Raw genomic sequence first — 20689 nt, 5'->3', positions numbered from 1 at the left:
ATATACACTGTAATAAAAGTTATGTGAATGTGTTCTCTCTCTCAAAATATCTTACTGTACTCACTCTTCTTGTGATGATGTAAAATGATAAAATGGCTATGGGATGAGTTGAAGTAAGGTGACTGACATAGGTACTATGACACGTGTCAGGCTACTACTGTCCTTTTGATATGTCAGGAGGATAATCTGCTTCTAGACTGCAGTTGACCACAGAAAACTGAAACCATGGAAAGCAAAACTGTGGATAACGGGGACTACTGTACATATGTTACAGACCCACAAAATAGTGTTAGACCTAAGTCTTGACTTTTAAAGAAACTGAGAATAAAAAATATACATATAGTCTTTTACACCTACATTTCCAGCATTCTTCACTTTCCTAAAGATCCAAACTTCCCTCTGGTATCAATTCTCTTCAAAATGAAGAACTTTCTTCATTATCTCTTGTACTGCTAGGATTCTCTCAGTTTTCATTTGTCTAAAAATGCCTTTACTTCCCATTTTTAAAAATCATTTAAGCTGGATATGGAATTCTAGGTTGAAAGCTTCTTTCAGCATTTTAAAGATATCATTCCATTGTCTTCTTGCCTCCGTTGTTATCAATGAGAAGTGAGCCATTAATTTAGAACACTGTTCTCCTTTATGTGATAAATCATTTTCCTTTGGCTGCTCCTAAGTTTTTCTCTTTTAGTTTTTAGCAACATGACTATGATGTGCCTGGAGTAGTCTTCATTGCATCCATCCTGCTTAGGGTTGACTGAGCTTCTTGGATTCTATAAATGTTTTTCACCAAACTTGGAACTTTTAGCTCTTATTTCTTAGTAACAGCTCTACTGAAATTCACATGCTATATACACATTTAAAATGTACAATTCAATGGCTTTTAGTATACTCACAGAGATGTGCAACCATAAGCTTAATCTATTTTAGAATGTTCTCATTACCCTCTTCCAAAAAAAAAAAAAAAAAAAAAAAAACTACCCTTCAGCTATCATCCCCATTTTCCCTATTTCCCCTAATCTGGTAACCATTATTCTATTTTCTGTCTCTATATATTTTCTAATATAAATAGAATTACATAATATGTGGTCTCTTGTGACTAGCTTCTTTCATTTAGCACATTTTTAAGGTTCATCCATGTTGTAACAGGAATCAGCACTTCTTTCTTTTTTATGGTAAAAAATATTCCATTGTATGGATAGTCCACATTTTGTTTATCCATTCATCAGCTGATGGCCATATGGGTTGTTTCCACTTTGGGGATATTATGAATAACGATGCTATGAACGTGCAAGTACAAGTCCTTGTGTGGACATATGCTTTTATTTCTTTGGGGTATATATGTAGGAGTGAATTGCTGGGTAAAATGGTAACTCCATTTTACTTTTTGAGGACCTGCCCTGCTGTTTTCCTAAGTGGCCACACCAGGTTATAGCCCTATCAGCAGTGTTTGAGAGTTCCAGTTGCTCCACATCCTCACCAACATTTGTTATTATTTCTCTCTATCTTCACCAACACTATTATATTATCTTTTTTATCAGTCATCCTTGTAGCCATTTTAATTTTGATCTGCATTTCCTTATGGCTGATAATGTTGAGTGTCTTTTCATATATTTGTGGCTATTTATGCATATTCTTTAAGAAATGTCTATTCAGATCCTTTGCTCATTTTTAATCTTTTTATTGCTTAGTTGTCAGCCATTGTTTCTTCAAATATTTTTGTCTTGTTTTAGTTATCTACTACAGCATAACAAATCACTCCAAACCTAGCTCCATATAACAGTAAGCATTTTATTAAGTTCACAGGCTTTATGCATTAGAAATTCATCCAAGGAACAACTGAGATAGCTTTACTCTGATTCATGAATTCTGGGGCCTCATCTGGGACACCAACGAATGACTGGCAGCTGGGATCACCTAGTGGCTTCCTCACTCACATTGTTGGTTCCTGGGCTGAAACGTCTTAAAAGCCAGGGCTATTAACTAGGAGCACTTACATAGGTTGCTCTGTGTAGCATGGATGTCATTTCCAACTCGATTCTATTGGCCAAGAGAGGAACATGTAGGATAGTAGCTACTGTTGCAGCCATCTTTGGAAAATACAGTCTGCCAGATGTCTTCTCTTTTACCACTAGGACTCCAATTATGTATATATTAATAATGCCCCACAGTCATTGTGGCTGTTTTCGTTTTTTAATCTTTTTTTCTCTTCAGAGTGGATAATTCCTGCTACTCTGTTTTCAAGTCCACCAACTCTTTCTTTAGCTATCTCCAATCTGCTGTTAAGCACATCTAATAAATTTTTCATTTCAGATATTATACTTTCAAGTTCTAGATTTTACATTTGGTTCTTTTTATAGTTCCCACTTCTCTGCTGAGATTCTCCACCTGTTCATTTATTAATACCAAGTTTAATGTTCTTGTCTGAAAATTCCAATATGAGTCATCTTGGAGTCAATTTCTATTGACAGCTATTCTCAACAATGAGTCGTATTTTCCTTCATTGCACATCTAGTCATTTATTATTGTATACTGAACATTATTAGGATTCCAAATTCTGTCTATCAGCCTCTGAAGAATGAATTTTATTCTACTGGGAAATTAACTTGGCTAGATTCATACTCCAAACTCTGTCTCCCCCACAAGGGGCAACAGCTAAATCTCAACTCAATTCATTCACCTTTCCAACTACCCCTTTTCTAGGCTCCATGAAGCCTTTCCCCATGCATGCCAAGGATTTCGACAGAATTTAAAAGCAGATTTTAGGACTCCCTTTTCTGTTGTTCCCTCCTCTCTGAGAATTCTCCCCTCATTCTCCAGTCCCTCTTTTAGTCCTAAACTCAATCCTCCAACTCCCCAAACTATAAAACTATAGACTTTTGCTTGAGTTCTAGCCACCACCCACCATGACAAACTGGGGAGTATCCTCAGGCAAAAGAATTGTACAAATGAGAAGCATGCCAGTACAATTCCCATCTTTCAAGTTTCCTATCAATTTCTGCCTGATTTGGTCACTTTCCAATGTCTTCAACTAGTTATTTTTTTACATACTGTCCAGAGTTCATAACTTTTATCTGAGAAAGAGCTAGATCAATATAAGATATACCTATATTACTAGGAGAACCCTTTCCACTAAATCTCAGTGGTATTATATCCCAAGAGGCAACCATGATGTGAGTTACCAAAAAATACATATGACTAGATGTGCACAAATGTACCATCTCAAAACAGTATGACAGACAGTAATAGAGAAATCACCGTCTTGATCTGCTGGTGAAGTGTTTACCATAAAAAAATTGAAACAATATATAAAGGTATAAAGGAAAAGATGAATTTCCAATACATGGAAGTAATTATATATCTAGATAGATATATAAAATAGAATTATTCCATACATACTCTTTTAAAACTTGTGTTTATTTTCAATAAACAATATATCTTGGGCATTTTATACTGTCAAATTTTTAAGTACTTTTTAATAATTGACAAAAATAATTGGAAAGTTATTTACAAGCAACTCCTCTGTATGGAATATCATAATTTATTTAATAAAGTCCCTACTGATTGCTCTTTTACATTAATTTCACTAAATAGCCTTCTAGGTTTTGCTCACTTGTTTGGTTCCTTCTGTAGGATGAATTCATAAAAGTAAAATTGTACATTTTACATTTTAACATATATTGCCAAATTTCTCCCTATAAGTATGATACTGATTTACACTCTCTACACTGTAACCAATTATACAAATTTCCCCACATCCACAGTAGTTATGTAGCCAATGACTTGAAGCACTGCCATTTACCCTAACTTCCCATTCCAATACTAGGCCAGTTGACGTTCTGGAGACTGTGAAGCGCGCTTTCCTTAATGCTCAACAGTAACCTGATGAACATTCTAATTCCCTTCCATAAGCCTGGAATCTTGCTAAAACTTAGCCTATTTAGCTGAAGTCCTAATACTCTGGTTTGAGCCAGTCTTTTTTTTTTTTTTTTTTTTAAGATTTTATTTTTTTCAAAGTAATCTTTATACTCAACATGGGACTCGAATTCACAACCCCAAAATCAAGAGTCACATGCTACACAACTGTACCAGCCATGTGTCTCAAGCCAGTCTTCTTCTGGAACTGAATACTTGGGCACCTGGGTGGCTCACTCAATTAAGTGTCTGCCTTCGGCTCAAGTCATGATCTCAGGGTCCTGGGATCAAGACCCATATCAGGCTCCCTGCTCAGTGGGGAGTCTGCTTCTCCCTCTGTCTCTCCCTCTGCCCCTTTTGTGCTCTCTTTCAAATAAAGTCTTAAAAAAAAAAGAAACTGTAGTTGTTAATGCTCAGAAAAGGACCGTTCTAACAGATATTGTTGGTTATTCAATACTGAATGTTAACATATTTCTTCATGGCATAGCGTCAATTATTTAGGGAAGTATGGCATATAAATTATCTGAGCTTTGGAAATTTTCAAGGAGGAAACTGAGGAAAAAAGATTGCATACACAAGGCTGTCTTTAATTTTTGAGCAGAACTGGCCCTAACATAGCTTATTTAAGAGGCAGAGACTGCTCTGGGGCATCTAGGTGGCTCAGCTGGTTATGTATCTGACTCTTAATTTCAGATCAGGTCTTGATCTCAGGGTTGTGAGTTCAAGCCCCACACTGGGATTGAAACTGGGCATGGAGCCTACTTTTAAAAAGTGGAGGGGGGAGGGACCGGGGGGGGTGCAAAGACTCCTCAAAATGAGCCATCTTTCACATCCAATGGTGAAAGAAAAGCCCTGGCAAACCTTTGAGTAGTTTCCCCTGCAGAGATCATTCAATGAACAAATACCTAAGATAGTAGCACATTCACTCACTTAAATAAATAGGTACAAATCATATAAGTAGCTGTGGAGGAAACAAAGAGCTTAAAATAAAAATGAAGGTCTCTAACTCCAAGAAGGACGATGTGTTCTTCAAAAGCTAGAACTGTTTCATTTAGATCTGTGTCTGGCACAAAGTCTAGGATAAGAATGCTTAATCAATGTTTATTGATAATACAGAGCAAATAAATGATAATTGTCGAACAGATGGAATGAACTAAAGGGCATATCCAACAATCCATCCACATTCTTTCACACACTGTAAACCAACTATAATACTCTGATAAACCAGACGTGTTAAACCAGGTTTAAGAATTGTCATATGTGGGATCCCTGGGTGGCACAGCGGTTTGGCGCCTGCCTTTGGCCCAGGGCGCGATCCTGGAGACCCGGGATCGAATCCCACATCAGGCTCCCGGTGCATGGAGCCTGCTTCTCCCTCTGCCTATGTCTCTGCCTCTCTCTCTCTCTCTGTGACTATCATAAATAAATAAAAATTTAAAAAAATTTAAAAAATGATTTAAAAAAAAAGAATTGTCATATGTAAAAAAAAATAAAAAATAAAAAGAATTGTCATATGTAAACACGGAAATAAATTTATCTGTGAAGCTGAAGTAGAAGGCATACCCTTCCTGTTGGAGACAATTAGAAAGTGCAAGGTTTTTAAGGAGAGAGAGAGAGAGATTAGTATATTCTAAAAGCTCTGTCTAGAAGCTTTTATAATAAAAAAATAAACAGGAAAATGAAAAAGAAGGATGATATTTCTCTGAGAACAAAAACTATTTTTAAAATAGTAGCTAACAGGAGACAGAACATAAAGACTCCTAACTCTGGAAAACGAACTAGGGGTGGTGGAAGGGGAGGAGGGCGGGGGGTGGGGGAGAATGGGTGACAGGCACTGAGGGGGGCACTTGACGGGATGAGCACTGGGTGTTATTCTGTATGTTGGCAAATTGAACACCAATAAAAAATAAATGTATTATTTAAAAAATAAATAAAATAAAATAAAATAAAATAAAATAGTAGCTAACATTTAATTGTTGCTTACTTTATTCCAAACACGATCCTAATAAGTACTTTAATATACATTTTTAATTAATTTACTTCTCTCAATGACCCTATGATATAAAAGACAACTATTATCTCCATTTTATAGAGGAGAGAACTGAAGCATAGAAATGTTAAATAACTTATCCAAGATCATAGCAAGCCAGGATTCAAAATCAAGTAGCATGACTCAAGAACTTGTAGCCTTAACTACACTATACCATCTCTCTTTTTCCTCCATTTCTCTCACTTTTAACAAAGTGAACAGAATCACAGAGTTTTGGAGAAGTTTCAGTTGCCTAAGACCCAGATCAATGGGAATAGAGAACAAGCTGAGCCATATCTAGATGCCTATACATAGTTTACAGGCATCTATGATTCAGCCTCTATCTTTCCAATATTATCTCTAGCTATGTTCCACCCTCAAATCCTACATACAAGTGACACAGAACCATATGTAGTCTCTTAAAGATCCCCTAGTGTTTCTCAACTCTGTACCATTACTCATGTAACTCCCTCTGCCTGGCATCACCTTTCAGCCCCTGACTACCTGTGCCCCCCCACCAGGCTCCACAGGTACTTCTTAATGCCTTACTGGGCTGTTTACAGGTCTATTACTTTAGGCAGCGGAGTCCCTGAAAGGGAATCTTTTCTCATTTGTTTTCGAGTTGTTAGTGCTCTTACCATAAAATTAAGGTGGTCAGTAAAGTTTCCTGATAGAATCAATGAATAAATGGTCTCAGAAACAGAGTCCCCAAAGGCAGCCCAGAGTATGGGGCTATCTGGGGGAAGGCTAGACTCCCTTTGAGAATGGCTGACACACCAACTGCAGCTGACCATCCAACTATCTTGCAGCAAATCTTCCTCAAAGAGACTGAGGAAACTCTCCTGTGGGCTCAGAGAACTAAGGAGCCACAGCCAACTCCACCTGAAAGGAAGGGAGACAACGAGGACTCTGCTGAGGTTCAGGAAAAGGGTATCTCATAATACACTGCCATCCATGCCTGTAACTTCCCATCAATCTAGTAAGACATAATTCTCAAATGAAATGTATTCCTGAACTGCAGACCCTTCTTTCATAGACTTCAGAGAGAGAGAAAGAAAGAAGTAAATAAAGAGAAATAGAAAATAAAAACAGATTTCTCTTAGAAAAGGGAAATACATGTTTTCAGGTCTGCCTGAGAAAGCACTAAACCAGAGGGCTGGAAACACTCAGCTTGAATGAAATTAGCCAACTCTTATCTGGATTTTCTATATATTGGAATTCTCCAACTTTCAAAGGGCTCATACATGCCACAAATGGCTGCTCCATCCCAAATAGAATGGTTCCAATTAGAAACCATTTTTGGAAAACTAAAAGCAAACTGGGAACTTCCAGAGCATCTGTGGATTTAAAAGCTATGAAAGTAACTGTAACTTAAGAAAGCTGACCCTGTGGGACATATTCTGAATTAGAATTGGTCTAATTAGAGTAGCATTCCTGCTCCAAAAATACTATCTCCATATCCCCTGCTGACTTAGCTGAAATCATATAACCTAAAGAACTGGGAATTTTGGTGTAAAAGTGAGGAGGGCTGGGATCCCTGGGTGGCGCAGCGGTTTGGCGCCTGCCTTTGGCCCAGAGCGCGATCCTGGAAACCCCGGATCGAATCCCATGTCAGGCTCCCGGTGCATGGAGCCTGCTTCTCCCTCTGCCTATGTCTCTGCCTCTCTCTCTCTCTCTCTCTCTCTCTCTATGTGACTATCATAAATAAATAAAATTAAAAAAAAAAAAAAGTGAGGAGGGCTAAGGGAAGAATTGGGGTGATGGGGTCCATGAGGAGGGCTTTAAGAGGTAGGAAAGAGGCATCAAGGGAAGAGAGAGTATATCAAGAGCAAACTTCAAGTGTTGCAAAATTTAGTGTAAATTGGTGTTTCTCAACCCTAACAGATTCATTTCCACGAGCGGTGCTGCCCAGAGTAACAATATTTTCTAAAATAATGACAAACATTTGGTAAAGTTCAAAACAATTTTCCCTCATGGTAGCTGCTGTCTAGAACATTCACTATAGTTTAAAGCTTACAATATTGTGTGTTTATTACAACAGAATTAGATTCTAGGTTTACATAAACGGGTAATTCACCTATACATCAAACAAATATTCAAAATTCAAAAATGACAAAGGACAATGCTTCTTTGTGTGAGATTATTCAGCAAACTGGATATCAGCATCTCAAGCCTGCTGACTAAATGCTGGTCACACCCCTTAATCACAAGCATAAAAACTCCTTGCTGAGATAAAATGATCTCAATAATCTAAAAGATCTTACTCCAAGAAATGGGAGAGAAAAAACGTTTTTCTTCCTCTCCTTCACCTCCACCCTTCCTTCAAATGTTTCCCTAACAACCAAGACCCAGAACTCCATCTACTGAGCTGATATTATAGTTAACCCATTATGGGTTTTGCGGACTAACTTGAAACCTAGTCAACATTTAATACACTATTTCTACTGGAATACACACTCCAAATACCAAGTTTAGAATCTGAGAACATACTACATCCATAAGTAAGAGACTTAAACATACTGACTTCTCACCATCAATGTTCTATGGCAAAAAGGTACAAACAACCTATCTTTTACCTAAATTCTAATGTGTATTACTTTACACCTAAGTTTTCCCCTTTACTATAGATACTGATTGACTCTACTGGAGTATGGGGCTCCCATAAATACTGGAAAATGTTCTTCATGAAGTCCTAGTTTTTTCTGCTACATTGATGTGCCTCTCAATCAATTTTTCAAAGCAGGTAATTTCATTCTTTGTGCACCACACATTAAGCTGTTGTGTGTCAGATACATATACAAGCACTGCTTTGAATCTGTATTGCTTTTAAATGTTACCTTTTAAGATGTGAGACAACATCTTACAATAGACCCTAGAAAGGTGTAAAGATTGTAATACAAAAGCTATGAAATTCAAATTTTAGTTTCTTTAGTTTCTTTAGTAAAGATAAAAAAAATTTATGCAAATGGGGTGCCCAGCTTACAGAACTGAGTGTAACTATTTCATATCCAGGATAGTCTGCAGACCAAATATTTAACAAAAACCCAAATGCCTGAAGAATAGCACCCCCTTTTTCTTAATGTACATGACAGCTATTTTGACAGGGAACTAAGCCTCAGATCCATTCCAAGTAAGAAATGTTATGGGCTAGGGGTGCCTGTGTGGCGCAGTTGGTTAAATGCCCAACTTTTGATTTTGGTTCAGGTGGTGATGTCATAGGTAGTGATCTCATGGGTTGTGAAATCAAGCCCCAGATCAGGCTCTGCACTCAGCATGGAGTCTGCTTGAGTTTTCTCTCCCTCTGCTATTCTCCCCACCCCGTGAATGCTCTCTCTTTCCTCTCTGAAATGAATAAGTAAATCTTAAAAAAAAAAAAAAAAAAAGATATGTTATGGGTTTGTAGTTATAAATTACCCTAATTATTTTTATTGAACCTGCTTAATTTGAACATTGCTCCAAAAAGATCTTGTTTTCAGTGTTCCGACATTTGCTTGTGACTAAAATTTACAAATAAATCAGAATTTTAAAACTAAACAGAGGCAAAAACAAAGTGGCCATCTGGTTTACTGCTGAAGTAAATAAATTTTCAAAACACATCCACCAGAATGGCTAAAATGAAACAGATGAAAAATACCAAGTGTTGGCAAGGATGAAGAGTAAGCAGAACTCTCAAACACTTTCAGTGGAAGAGCAAATTAGTATAGCCACTTTGGAAAACTGTTTAATAGTATCTATTAGGGATCCCTGGGTGGCAGCAGCGGTTTGGCGCCTGCCTTTGGCCCAGGGCGCGATCCTGGGGACCTGGGATCGAGTCCCACGTCAGGCTCCCGGTGCATGGAGCCTGCTTCTCCCTCTGCCTGTGTCTCTGCCTCTCTCTCTCTCTCTCTCTCTGTGTGACTATCATGAATAAATAAAAATAAAATCTTTAAAAAAAAATAGTATCTATTAAAATGTAACATATACATATCCTATAATCCAGAAATTCCACTCCTATGTATATTCCCAACAGATACGTGTATACTTGTTCACCAAAGAATATATACTAGAATGTTCCTAGCAGCACTATTCATGAGAGCCCTAAACTGGGAAACTAACCAAATGTCCATCAGTAGTACATTATATAAATAAATTGAGGTATATTCACATAATAGAATGCCATACAGCAATAAAAACGCAGGATCTACAACTTAATTCAACAATAGGGATTGATCTCACAAAAATAATGTTGGGCTAAAGAAGCCAGACATAGAAGCATACATACGATATGATTCCACTTATATGAAGTACAAAAACAGACAAAACTAATATGTGTTGTTAGAACTCAGGACAGTGGTCATCCCTCGGTAAAGATAATGACAGAAGAAGACACAAGAAGGCTTCATAGCTGCTGGCAATATCGTTTCTTCACATGGATGCTGGTGGCAAGAGTATATTCAGTAGATGAGAAGCAAACAGCAGCAGAGTCATAAAGAGAATTGAAGTGTTTATATATGAATCTCAGTTCCACCACTTAATAGTTATGATTTGGGGCAAGTTGCTTAACCTCTCTGTGCTTCATTTCTTCAACTATAAAGTAGGACTAGTAACTACCTCATAAGATTAGTCTGAGAGTTACATCATCATAAGACATGTAAAGTGCTTATTTGCAGTTGGTTATTATTATTTGCTAAGAAAAAAAAAGCTTTATTCTGAAGCAACACAAAAAAATGCAGAAGGGAAACAAAGACATATATGATTTGACCATCACTAGGAAATGAACAAAATAATTATTTAGGAAATGAAGGTGATAATAAATAAAGTCTAGTACAAAGAGGCATGACCTAGAAGTTGAGCCTACTCCTGCAAATCCTTCCCTACACAGACCCGGGGCTAGCAGTCAGCCTCTCTGAGCCTGTAGCTCCCCTCTGTTCACTGGCAGCTGGCCATGAAGATCTCTTCAGGATGAAAAATAATAATGAAGGGAGGCACTGATCAGGAACTAAGAGGGCTGAGCTCACAGCAGGCTCTCTTATCCTCCAAGAGGACTCTGAAATATTGTATGCTTCTGGATTTCACCAAATACTTATGTCTTTAAAATATCTATCATGTCTATCAGCTGTGTTTCTGTCACTTAGAGTCACATTTCCTGCTGCTATTTAAATAATCAAGACTTCTGGTAGGTTTCTAAAAAAGCCAGTCAGGTAGGTTACTGTCAATAACACCATGGCAGTGTCCCTAACTTCTCTAGTCATGTTATAATAGCTACTCTTTATTAAACCCTACTTACATGCTACTTATATGCTATAAAGTATTATAATAAATACTTTATCCCTAATTCTCAAAAAACTTTGCTAGCTACGTAACATTCTTCCTTATTCTCATCTTTCATGGATAAGAAAACTAAGGCTCAGAAAGGCTGACCTGTTCATTAAGTGGCAGAGCTGGAGGGTGAATCAGGCTTCTCTGGCTCCAGAGTCCACGCTCTTCCCATGAGCCTTAGTCCCTTGACTTACTTGACAATCAATCACATTTCTTCTTACGAAAGGTCATTAGTTAAGGTAAGCTAAAACAAGAATAATCCAACTTAGTGAAAAATCAATTTTGGCTATTTTTTAAATGATTACTTTGGTTTCTAAGCAAAGGTCTCTTCCTGGGTCTATTTAAAAGAATACTGTGCATTGCAGCTACTTGTACTACACAGTAGTCATCCAAACGATAGGTTAAAGCCCTTAAAAGATGTTTATATTTCTTCCCTGCTGAATCCCTGGTGCCCAGATCAGGGCCTGGGCCTAGTGCAGGCACTTAAAGAAAATATCTTGAAGACCACCTCCCTCCAATCTTGTTTACCAGAATACTACTAACGAAGATGCATTCCAACAAAACATTAGTAATGTCCGAAACTTCATGACCAAAATTAAACACGAGAGTCACTGGGATATCCTTCCTGCTGTTAAAACACTCTCCTCCAGGTCAAGTGGCACTATCATCATCAAGTAATTATTAAACACCTACAAATGTTTATTTAACATAGTAACTCCATATACCTTCTCTTCTCTTTCCCCATGAGATTTGGCAAGCCAAGGAAGCTATAATTCCGCCCCAGGTGGGCCAGCCTCTGTAGGTATCATAGAGACCATACAGAGATACAAATGTCATACATGATTAGGCCATTTTTCCAGGATAAACAAATAGAAAGGCCCAAAGAGTTTGACCGTCCATCTTCCAGGTCCATGTCCTACCACCTTTTCCCGGAGCCCTGATGCTGCAGCCCAAAATAACCTTCTCTTCCTCTTCCTCCTCAGTCAACCACACAACACTGAGGAAACCAGAAATTTCTCCCAAAGAAATCATATTAAAATTTTCCCTTAAAAACTCTATACTCATAGCGAATGCAGAGAATACATGTGCACTAAAGGGGAAAACATATCAGAATTAGAAACCTACGTTCTAGGGGTGCCTGGCTTAGTCGGTGGAAAGAGCAATTCGATCTCAGGTCTATGATTTCGAACCCTGGATTGGGTATAGAGATTACTTAAAAATAATAAAATCTTTAAAACAAAAAGAAAGAAAGAAAAAAAAAAAAAGCTAGGTTCTTTTTCACTACCTTACCTTCCATTGCAACTTGGGCAAGTTGTTTATCCTTTTTAGGCTTTAGTTTCTTCAGACATAAAATGAGGGAGTGGAACTAGTCGGGGGTTCTTCACCTAGTTCCAGGATGCCTTGCAGGATTCAGGCATGTAATTTTGAAGTTCAAAACTCTCCCCCAGAATTTACATAAAAAACTACCTATTTGCATATGTGGATTTTTCTGGAGAAGTCTATGGCTTATATCAAACTGTCAAACAAGTGGTAGCCCCAAAAATAACTATAGCTCCTGTTTTATTGGGCACTTTCTATGTGCTAGGCACTGTGCTAAGTCTTTACATATATTTATTCATGTAACCCTCAAAATAACACTTTGAGGGGCACCTGGGTGGCTCAGTGGGTTAAGTAAGTGCTTGCCTTCTACTCAGGTCATGATCCTGGGGTCCTGGGATCGAGCCTGAGCTGGGCTCCCTGTTCAGCAGGAAGTCTGCTTCTCCCTCTCTCTCTAGCCCTCCCCCTACTCATGTTCTATCTTTCTCAAATAAATAAATAAAAAATCTTTAAAAAAATAATAACCCTGTGAGTTAGATTATTATTATCCTCATTTTACAATTGAAGAAAGTAAACCAGAAAGAGTCTGGACTCTAAAACACAACGCTATGTTAGCTTAGATCATCTCTAAATCCTAAAATGCTCTGACTCTATTCAAATGAACAGTTTTCCTTTAAATTTTCTATACAATTTCACAATCACTAGTCCTACTTTTAAATCTTTCTACAACCAAATTCATGGAACACCCAGATGAATGCTACCTAAGAAAGAATTTATTAGATAGTCAATCAGAGTAAAGGGTCTGAAGGCACCTTCTGGCTCCAGCCTCCAATTCGCTTTTACTTTTATAGGATGGTGATTAACCAACAGGTGTATCTGAATCTAATTACTAATTAAAGTCTAAAATCAAAGCAACAGTAAATAAGCCAGAGTGTCAGCCAAAAAAGGGATGCAGTGGCAGCAAAAGTGTCTCACATATCACTCACGGAGGCAATGAGAACACCAGGAAGGCAGATTAGTGCAAGGCCCCTGTGTCCCCTGTTGACTGGCTCCAATCCCCTATTCCTACCTCAGGGAAAGCAGCGTGGACAAGGCTGGAATCACCCTCCCCTTGAGATACAAGGCTGGCTAAAAGTATTAAGGCATCTCCAACACCTGCCTGGAATAAAGAGTGGAAACGAAATGGAAGGCTTGCTTCCAATTTTTGTGGACACCGGTTCTGACAACCTGCAAAATCGCACAGGAGTCAGCAGTCACCCAGGCACACCTGAAAACGGTTTTGACCGACAAAACTACTGAGAGACATAACACAGCTTAATAAATGGCTGCAGAGAAGTGGACTTGGTTAATTCTTTTCACAGGCTGTCAAAAATCCTCCACATCTTAAAGGGAAGGTTGTTGAAACTTTATGCCCAACTCTCATGACCTTTCTCCATTTAGTCTGTGTAATGAGAAGAGAAGCAAAGGAGAGAGAAAAGAGATCAGGGAACGGCCCTGGGTGTAAGGATCGTATCCACTTCAGGGGTGAAGCAACAGGGTCGGCCAAACCAAGAAGTGGAGGAGCTGGAGCTCCTCGGAGGCAGAGCACCAGTGCTGGAGTTGGAAATCCGAGCAGAAAATGGGTTATTTAGAAGGGGCCGGAGCATGAAGAGTCTGGTGCGGAGCTGGTACCAGGAAGGAGAGGAAGCAGCGGAGGGGGTGGTGGGGCGGGCAAAGAGGCGGGCAGAGGGGCCGGCGACGCGGAGAGGAAACGAGGGGGCGCGCAGCCGGGGGAGACCTCACCTCCCCGGGGCCCGTCTGGGCGTCTAGGAGGCGCGCGGCGAGGAGGGGGTGACCCAGCGCGGGAGGCGTCGGGAGGCTGCGGGAGTGGAGGGAAAGCCCGGCACCCCCGCCCCGCAAGGGCAGAGGCGCCCAGCACCGCAGGGCCGGGGCGAAGAGGGGCAGAGCGGCGCGGCGGCCGGCGGGGGGCGGGGGGCGGGGGGCGGGGGGCGGTCCAGCTCGAGTCCCGGCTCGGGCCGGCAGGAGGGCGGACGGGGGGGGGGGCGGGGCGGCGAGGGTGAGGACGGGGCCCGGGACGGCGGGGGGCCGGCGCTGGCGCTCTCACCGGGACAGGTGCTTCAGGATCTGCTTCTTAATGATCCCGGCCATGCCGGAGCCGCGGCCGCGTGGAGGGCAGGCCGGCAGCCGTGGCCTCCTCAGTCGGGAAGGGGCGGCCCGTCACCTCGCCGCGGCGCGGGGACCAGATGGCGCCGCCGCCGCCGCCGCCGCCGCCATGGTGCCCCCCCGCCCCTGCCCCGGCGCCGGGAGCTCCGCCGCGAGCCCAACCCCCGCGCGGCGCCGCGGCCGCCAGCCCGGAGCGACGCGGAGATGGCGCGCAGCCCGCCCGGCTCGCAGCGGCCCGAGGCGCGCGCGGCGACAAGGGCGCGCGCACGCGGCGAGGGGCGGGGCGGGCGGAGGGTGGGGGCGGGGCGGGGCGGGGCGGGGCGGGGCGGGGCGGGGCGGGGCGGGCGGAGGGCGGGGGCGGCTCCGGGCTGGCTCCCTGCGCTGCGTGCGCGGTCCGCCTCTCTCTCCACCCACCGAGACCAGAAAGTCTTCCCCTCTGAAGTGTGTCAGGTTCCGGCAGGTGCTTTGAAGCGTACGGGAAAGGCTGCATGTTTGTAATTTTTTGCAGGAATTCTCTAGACAATTGCGCAGTGCCCCGTCCATTTCTCATTCATTTCCTTCGCACGTTCATCATTGCTTGCTGAGCACCGACTAACTCTACTCCGGGAATCGGGCTGAGGAGTGACAAGTGGTCTCAAGAACCTCCCCGGCCCTTACAACCACCTCGGTCTGCTGCTCTGTGCGAAAGAGCTGGGGAGGGAGCACCTCACCATCTTCTCTCTGCCCCTCTTAGCCTCCGCCAGGCGAACCAATAGGCAAATGTTTACTCAATACATAAGGAACTGAACCTAGGAAAAATAGTTGAAAAACTCTGCCCAAGGCCACAACTACTTAGTGAAACTCAGGGTGAGGACTCAAGGATTCTTCCTCTGGATCCAGAGTTACGTCCATTCTATGTCGTTCATACACTTTCAAGTGTAATCCGTATGCTGGGGACACCTGTAAAACCTGTCAAAAGGTGAAAAGGTGGCAGCTTTCTGGACTTGAATCTTATGACAAAAACCTGAGTAAAATACTGAGATATGCTTATCGGAAATCTGGCCACCTATTCATTTTTGTGACTAGGTAATATATGCACATAATACAATGTTACCTGATTCCAGAGGCAGTTCAAGCATGGTCAACTATATAAATGTTAAATTTTTTAAACAATCTACAAACTTCGTGCATTCCTATGTGTATCTTATGGAAAGTTCAATTTTCCCTACAAGTTATCCCCAAATTGCTTTTTTAAACAATTTATTTAATGAGAGACACAGAGGCAGAGACAGAGTCAGGAGAATTACTTAGAGTATACTCTAACCTATAGTTTGAATGTGTTTATCTTTCCCTGCAATACTAAGACTGCAAAGCATACAAAAATAAGAGGAATTTGGGCCCAATCCGTACATTTTTTAAACTTAAAACACTTTATTTTGAGATGATTGTATATTAACTCTTAGTTGTAAGAAATAATACAAAGAGAACCTTGTGTCCTTTACTCAGTTTCCCCAAAGGGCAACATGTTGAGAACTTTTAGTATATCACAACCAGAACATTGACATTAATACACTCAGTATACAGAACATTTCTTCCTTTCTGATATGAATGCTTTTTATTTCCTTTTCTTCATCTATTAAGCAGGCCACAATTCCTGGCACTTTGCGTAGCAGAACTGGTGATAAACTGAGAACCGGTTCTGAACTCAGGTTCGGCTGCTCACCACTTGAAAATCAATACTCAGAAGACAAGTCATGGTGGGAAAGGAAAGGTTGCTTTATTCAGGAAGCTGGCCCCCTGGAAAGATGGTGGACTAACATCTCAAAGACCGAGGCTCTCCACCGAGGGGAAACTGGAGGTTTTAAAAGGGGAAGTCATGGGTAAAGGGAGGAGGGCTATGTGCAGAAGAAACAAGTGCCCAGCCAAAGGTTAGTCCTTTGTTGACATGACCCTGAACATATTTACTCCCATCAGTGGCAATTGTTTTCAAATTTAGTCAGACTTTATCTTCTGGGAAAGTTGCATCCTTCACTCAAGGCCAGTGGTCTGCAAATCTCAAGATTATGTTAGGTCTACTACAGACCAAGGGACTTCAGTCAGCAAGCAAGGGGTGCATGAACTGGAAGGAAGTTAACCCTTAAGACCAGTTGGAATGCTGTTACAGTGACAGTAGATATACTCTGTGTTCTCAATCTTAAGGGAAAAAGCACTCATTCAGTCTTTCACCATTAAGTATAAAGTATAAATGTTAATTGTACATTTTTTTGTGGATGCTCTTTATCAAATTCAGGAGGTTCTCCACTATTCCTATTTTTGAGTTTTTATCAAGAATTTAATTTTTTCAAATGCTTTTTTCTGCATTGAATGTTATGTTCATGTGACTTTTCTTCAGCTTGTTAACATGGTAGATTACATTGATGGATTTAAGATTTTATTTATTTATTCATGAGAAACACAGAGAGAGAGAGGCAGAGACACAGGCAGAGGGAGAAGCAGGCTCCATGCAGGGAGCCCGGTATGGGACTGGATCCTGGAATCCCAGGATCACACCTGAGCCGAAGGCAGACGCTTAACTGCTGAGCCACCCCGGAGTCCCGTGATGGATTTTTAAGATTTTATTTTTTATTTTTTTTAAGAATTTTATTTATATATTCATGAGAGGCACAGAGAAAGAGAGAGAGGCAGAGATATAGGCAGAGAGAAGCAGGCTCCATGCAGGGAGCCCAGTGTGGGACTCCATCCTGGGACTCCGGGATCACGCCCTGGGCTGAAGGCAAACGCTCAACCGCCGAGCCACCCAGGTATCCCTTTTTTAAGATTTTATACATATTTATTTGAGAGAAAGAATGCAAGAGTGGAGGGGGAGGGGCCAAGGAAGAAGGAGAGCAGACTTCCTGCTGAGCAGGGCACTCAATCCTAGGACCCTGAGATCATGACCTGAGTTGAAGGCAGACATTTAACTGACTGAGCCACCCACACACTCCTACACTGATGGATTTTCAAATACTGAACCAGCCTGCATCCTTAAAATCTCATTTGGGCCTGGTGTATATTACTTTCATATATTGCTGAATTATATTTGTTAATGTTTGCTTAAGAATTTGCGTATATTTTCTTGATGGCTAATGGTGCGCAGCATCTTTTAGCTTATAGGCCATTTGTATATCTTTGGAGAAATGTCTATTCAGGTCCCTTTTAAATTGGGTTGTCTTTTTATCATTCAGCTGCAGTTTTATATTCTAGATACAAGTTCCTTGTCAGATATATTATTTGCAAAAATGCTCTCCAATTCCGTGAGTTGTCTTTTCATTTTCCTGTGTGTCCTTTTAAGTACACACAAAAAAATTTTTTTTAGTTTATGTATTTATTCAAGTAATCTCTACACCCAACATGGGGCTTAACTCACGGCCCTGAGACCAAGAGTCACATGCTCTTGTGACTGAGCCAGCCCTGAAGCACAAAATTTTTTAATTTTGATGATATCCAGTTTTTTTGTTGTTGTTGCTGTGCTCGTGGTGTTACACCTATGGAATAGTTGTAATCCAAGGTCAGGAAGATTTACATCTATGTTTTCATCTAAAAGTTGTACAGTTTTAGCTCTGACATTTAGGAATTTTATCCATGTTGAGCTAACTTTTTTGTATATGATGTGATGAATGGGACCAACTTCATTTAGATATCATGTGGATTTCTAGTTATTTTAGCATCATATGTTGAAAAGAATAATCTTTCCCATTGGAATGTCTTGGTGAAAATTAGTTGCTGATAAAAGCAATAATCCATTTCTGGATTCTCATTTCTGTTCCATTCATCTGTATCTATCCTTACACCAGTAACAGTGTTTTGATTACTGTAGCTTTGTAAGAAGTTTTGAAATAATTTTGAATCCATAATGTTTTTGTATAGCTTTGGTAACTTTTAGGTGCACAGCTTTTAGTTCTCTAGTTATTACATTATTTCTATCATAATCTGATCACAGCCTACTGTATTGCCAGTTACCAATTTAAGTGAAGTACAGAAATTTGACCTCTCTTTCGGTCTCTTTTCCTTCCCAGAAGTATAATTGCTTTAAATATTTTCTCTACATACATTTGGAGCTACATTAATCAATATTACAATCTTTTGCTTCAACCATCCAAAATAATTTAGAAAACTCAAAAAAAGTAAGGTCTATTACACTTACCCATACTTTTGCTTACTGTCCTTTCTTCCTTCCTGATGTTGTAAGATTCATTCATTTATTGTTCCCTGTTTTGAGACATTTTAGCCATTCTTTTAAAGTAGGTCTGCTGGCAATAAATTCTCTTAGTTTTCCTTCATCAGAGGACATTTGTTATTTCCCCTTCATTCCTGAAGCTCGTTTTTACTGGATATTGGACTCAGTACTTGAAAGAAGTGCTGCACTTCCCTCGGGCGTCCATAATTTTTGATGAGAAATCTGTCCTTCAAAAATGTTTTCCCTCAAGAATAAGGTGTCGTTTTCTCTGGATATTTTCTTTTTTTTTTTTTGTCTTTAGTTTTCAGAAGTTTGATTCCAACATATCTTGATGTGTGGATTTCTTTGAGTTACCCTGATTGAAGACTGCTCAGCTGGCTGAGTCAGTGAAGCCTGTGACTCTTGATCTTGGGATTGTGAGTTAGCGCCCCATACTGGGTGCAGAGGTTACTTAAAAATAAAATCTTGAAAAGTACAAGATTATCCTGATTGAGGTTTACTCAACTTCTTATATAGGTTTATGTTTCTTGCAAATCTGGGACATTTTCAACAAATATTTGTTCCAGTACCTTCTTTGGTTATTTCTTCTCCTGGGACTCTTACAACATGAATGTTAAATCTTTTTTTTTTTTTTTTTTTTTTTTTTTTTTAATTTATGATAGTCACACAGAGAGAGAGAGAGGCAGAGACACAGGCAGAGGGAGAAGCAGGCTCCATGCACCGGGAGCCCGACGTGGGATTCGATCCCGGGTCTCCAGGATCGTGCCCTGGGCCAAAGGCAGGCGCCAAACCGCTGTGCCACCCAGGGATCCCTGAATGTTAAATCTTTTATTTATAGTTCCACAGGCCCATGAAGATTTGCTTTTTTTTTTTTTTTTTTTTTTAGTCTATTTCCTCTCTGTTGTTCACATCAGATATTTTTAGTATTCTATCTTCAAGTTGATTATTTCATGTTACTGATTGTTTGCTGTTGAGTCCATCCACTGAATTTACTTAATTTTTGGTTCCAAAAGTTCCATTTGGTTCTTCTTCACGTCTTCTATTTCTTTGCTGAGATTTTCTATTTCTTCATGTTTCAAGCATACTCATAATTGCTCATTGAAGCATTTTTATGATGGCTGCTCTAAAATCCTTGTCAAATAGTTCCAGCATCTATGCCATCTTGGCATTGATATCAATTGATTGCCTTTTTAAATTCAATTTGATTCTTCCTGATTCTTGGTATGATGAGTGATTTTAGATTGAAACCTGAACATTTTCATATTATGTTCTAAGACTTGGGATCTTATTTAAACCCTCTGTTTTGCTTTTTCTCACACTGGTCTGGCAAAAGGGGGAGGGGACCTCTTGTTATGGTCAGGTGAAAACAGAGGTCCAGGTTGACAATTAGCCTCCTTGGACACCCAGGGAAGGGTTCCTTATTACTGCTAAGATGGGAGTTCTGACTCTCTAGTAGGACTCAGCTAATTCTTTCCTAGCAAGGTATAGCAGACTGCCTTATTAATGCTTCTCACAAGGCCTCCACTGACATGGGGGTATATGCAGCCTCATTACCACTGGACATTGCTGAAAATCCTTAAAGTCCTGATTAGCCCTCTTCTGACTCTCGGGAGGGCTTGTTATTGCCTAATAGGGGATGATAATCTCAGCTCCCTATTTGGCCTTTTCTGATACCACCCTAGGAGTTTGGGGAAGGGTGGAAGAATAAGCTTCCCACGAGGATGGCATGAGTGGGAGTATGTATATTCCCTGGGTATCTATATTGTATATTC

The 20689-nt window shown here is 40.4% G+C and overlaps 1 protein-coding gene across 5 annotated transcripts in view; it reads right to left on the bottom strand.

The window, feature by feature from the left end:
* Positions 1-14963, bottom strand: part of BLTP3A (bridge-like lipid transfer protein family member 3A) — a 64280-nt gene extending 49317 nt beyond the window's left edge. For 3 of the 5 annotated variants that reach the window (XM_025418496.3, XM_035697618.2, XM_049092044.1), the window contains exon 1: positions 14664-14963. In XM_025418496.3, the coding sequence (XP_025274281.1) occupies positions 14664-14707 (44 nt within the window). In that variant the 5' untranslated portion in view covers positions 14708-14963. Of the gene's footprint in view, positions 1-11344; positions 11487-14341; positions 14471-14663 lie in introns of those variants that run through there. The other 2 variants (XM_035697619.2, XM_025418497.3) reach the window with 2 other exon arrangements.
* Between the last annotated feature and the right edge of the window lie 5726 nt (positions 14964-20689).

This window comes from Canis lupus, chromosome 12, assembly GCF_003254725.2.
Source record: "Canis lupus dingo isolate Sandy chromosome 12, ASM325472v2, whole genome shotgun sequence".
NCBI lineage: Eukaryota > Metazoa > Chordata > Mammalia > Carnivora > Canidae > Canis > Canis lupus.
The sequence above is the reverse complement of the archived record's forward strand: the minus strand, read 5'-3'. Positions and strand labels throughout refer to the sequence as shown.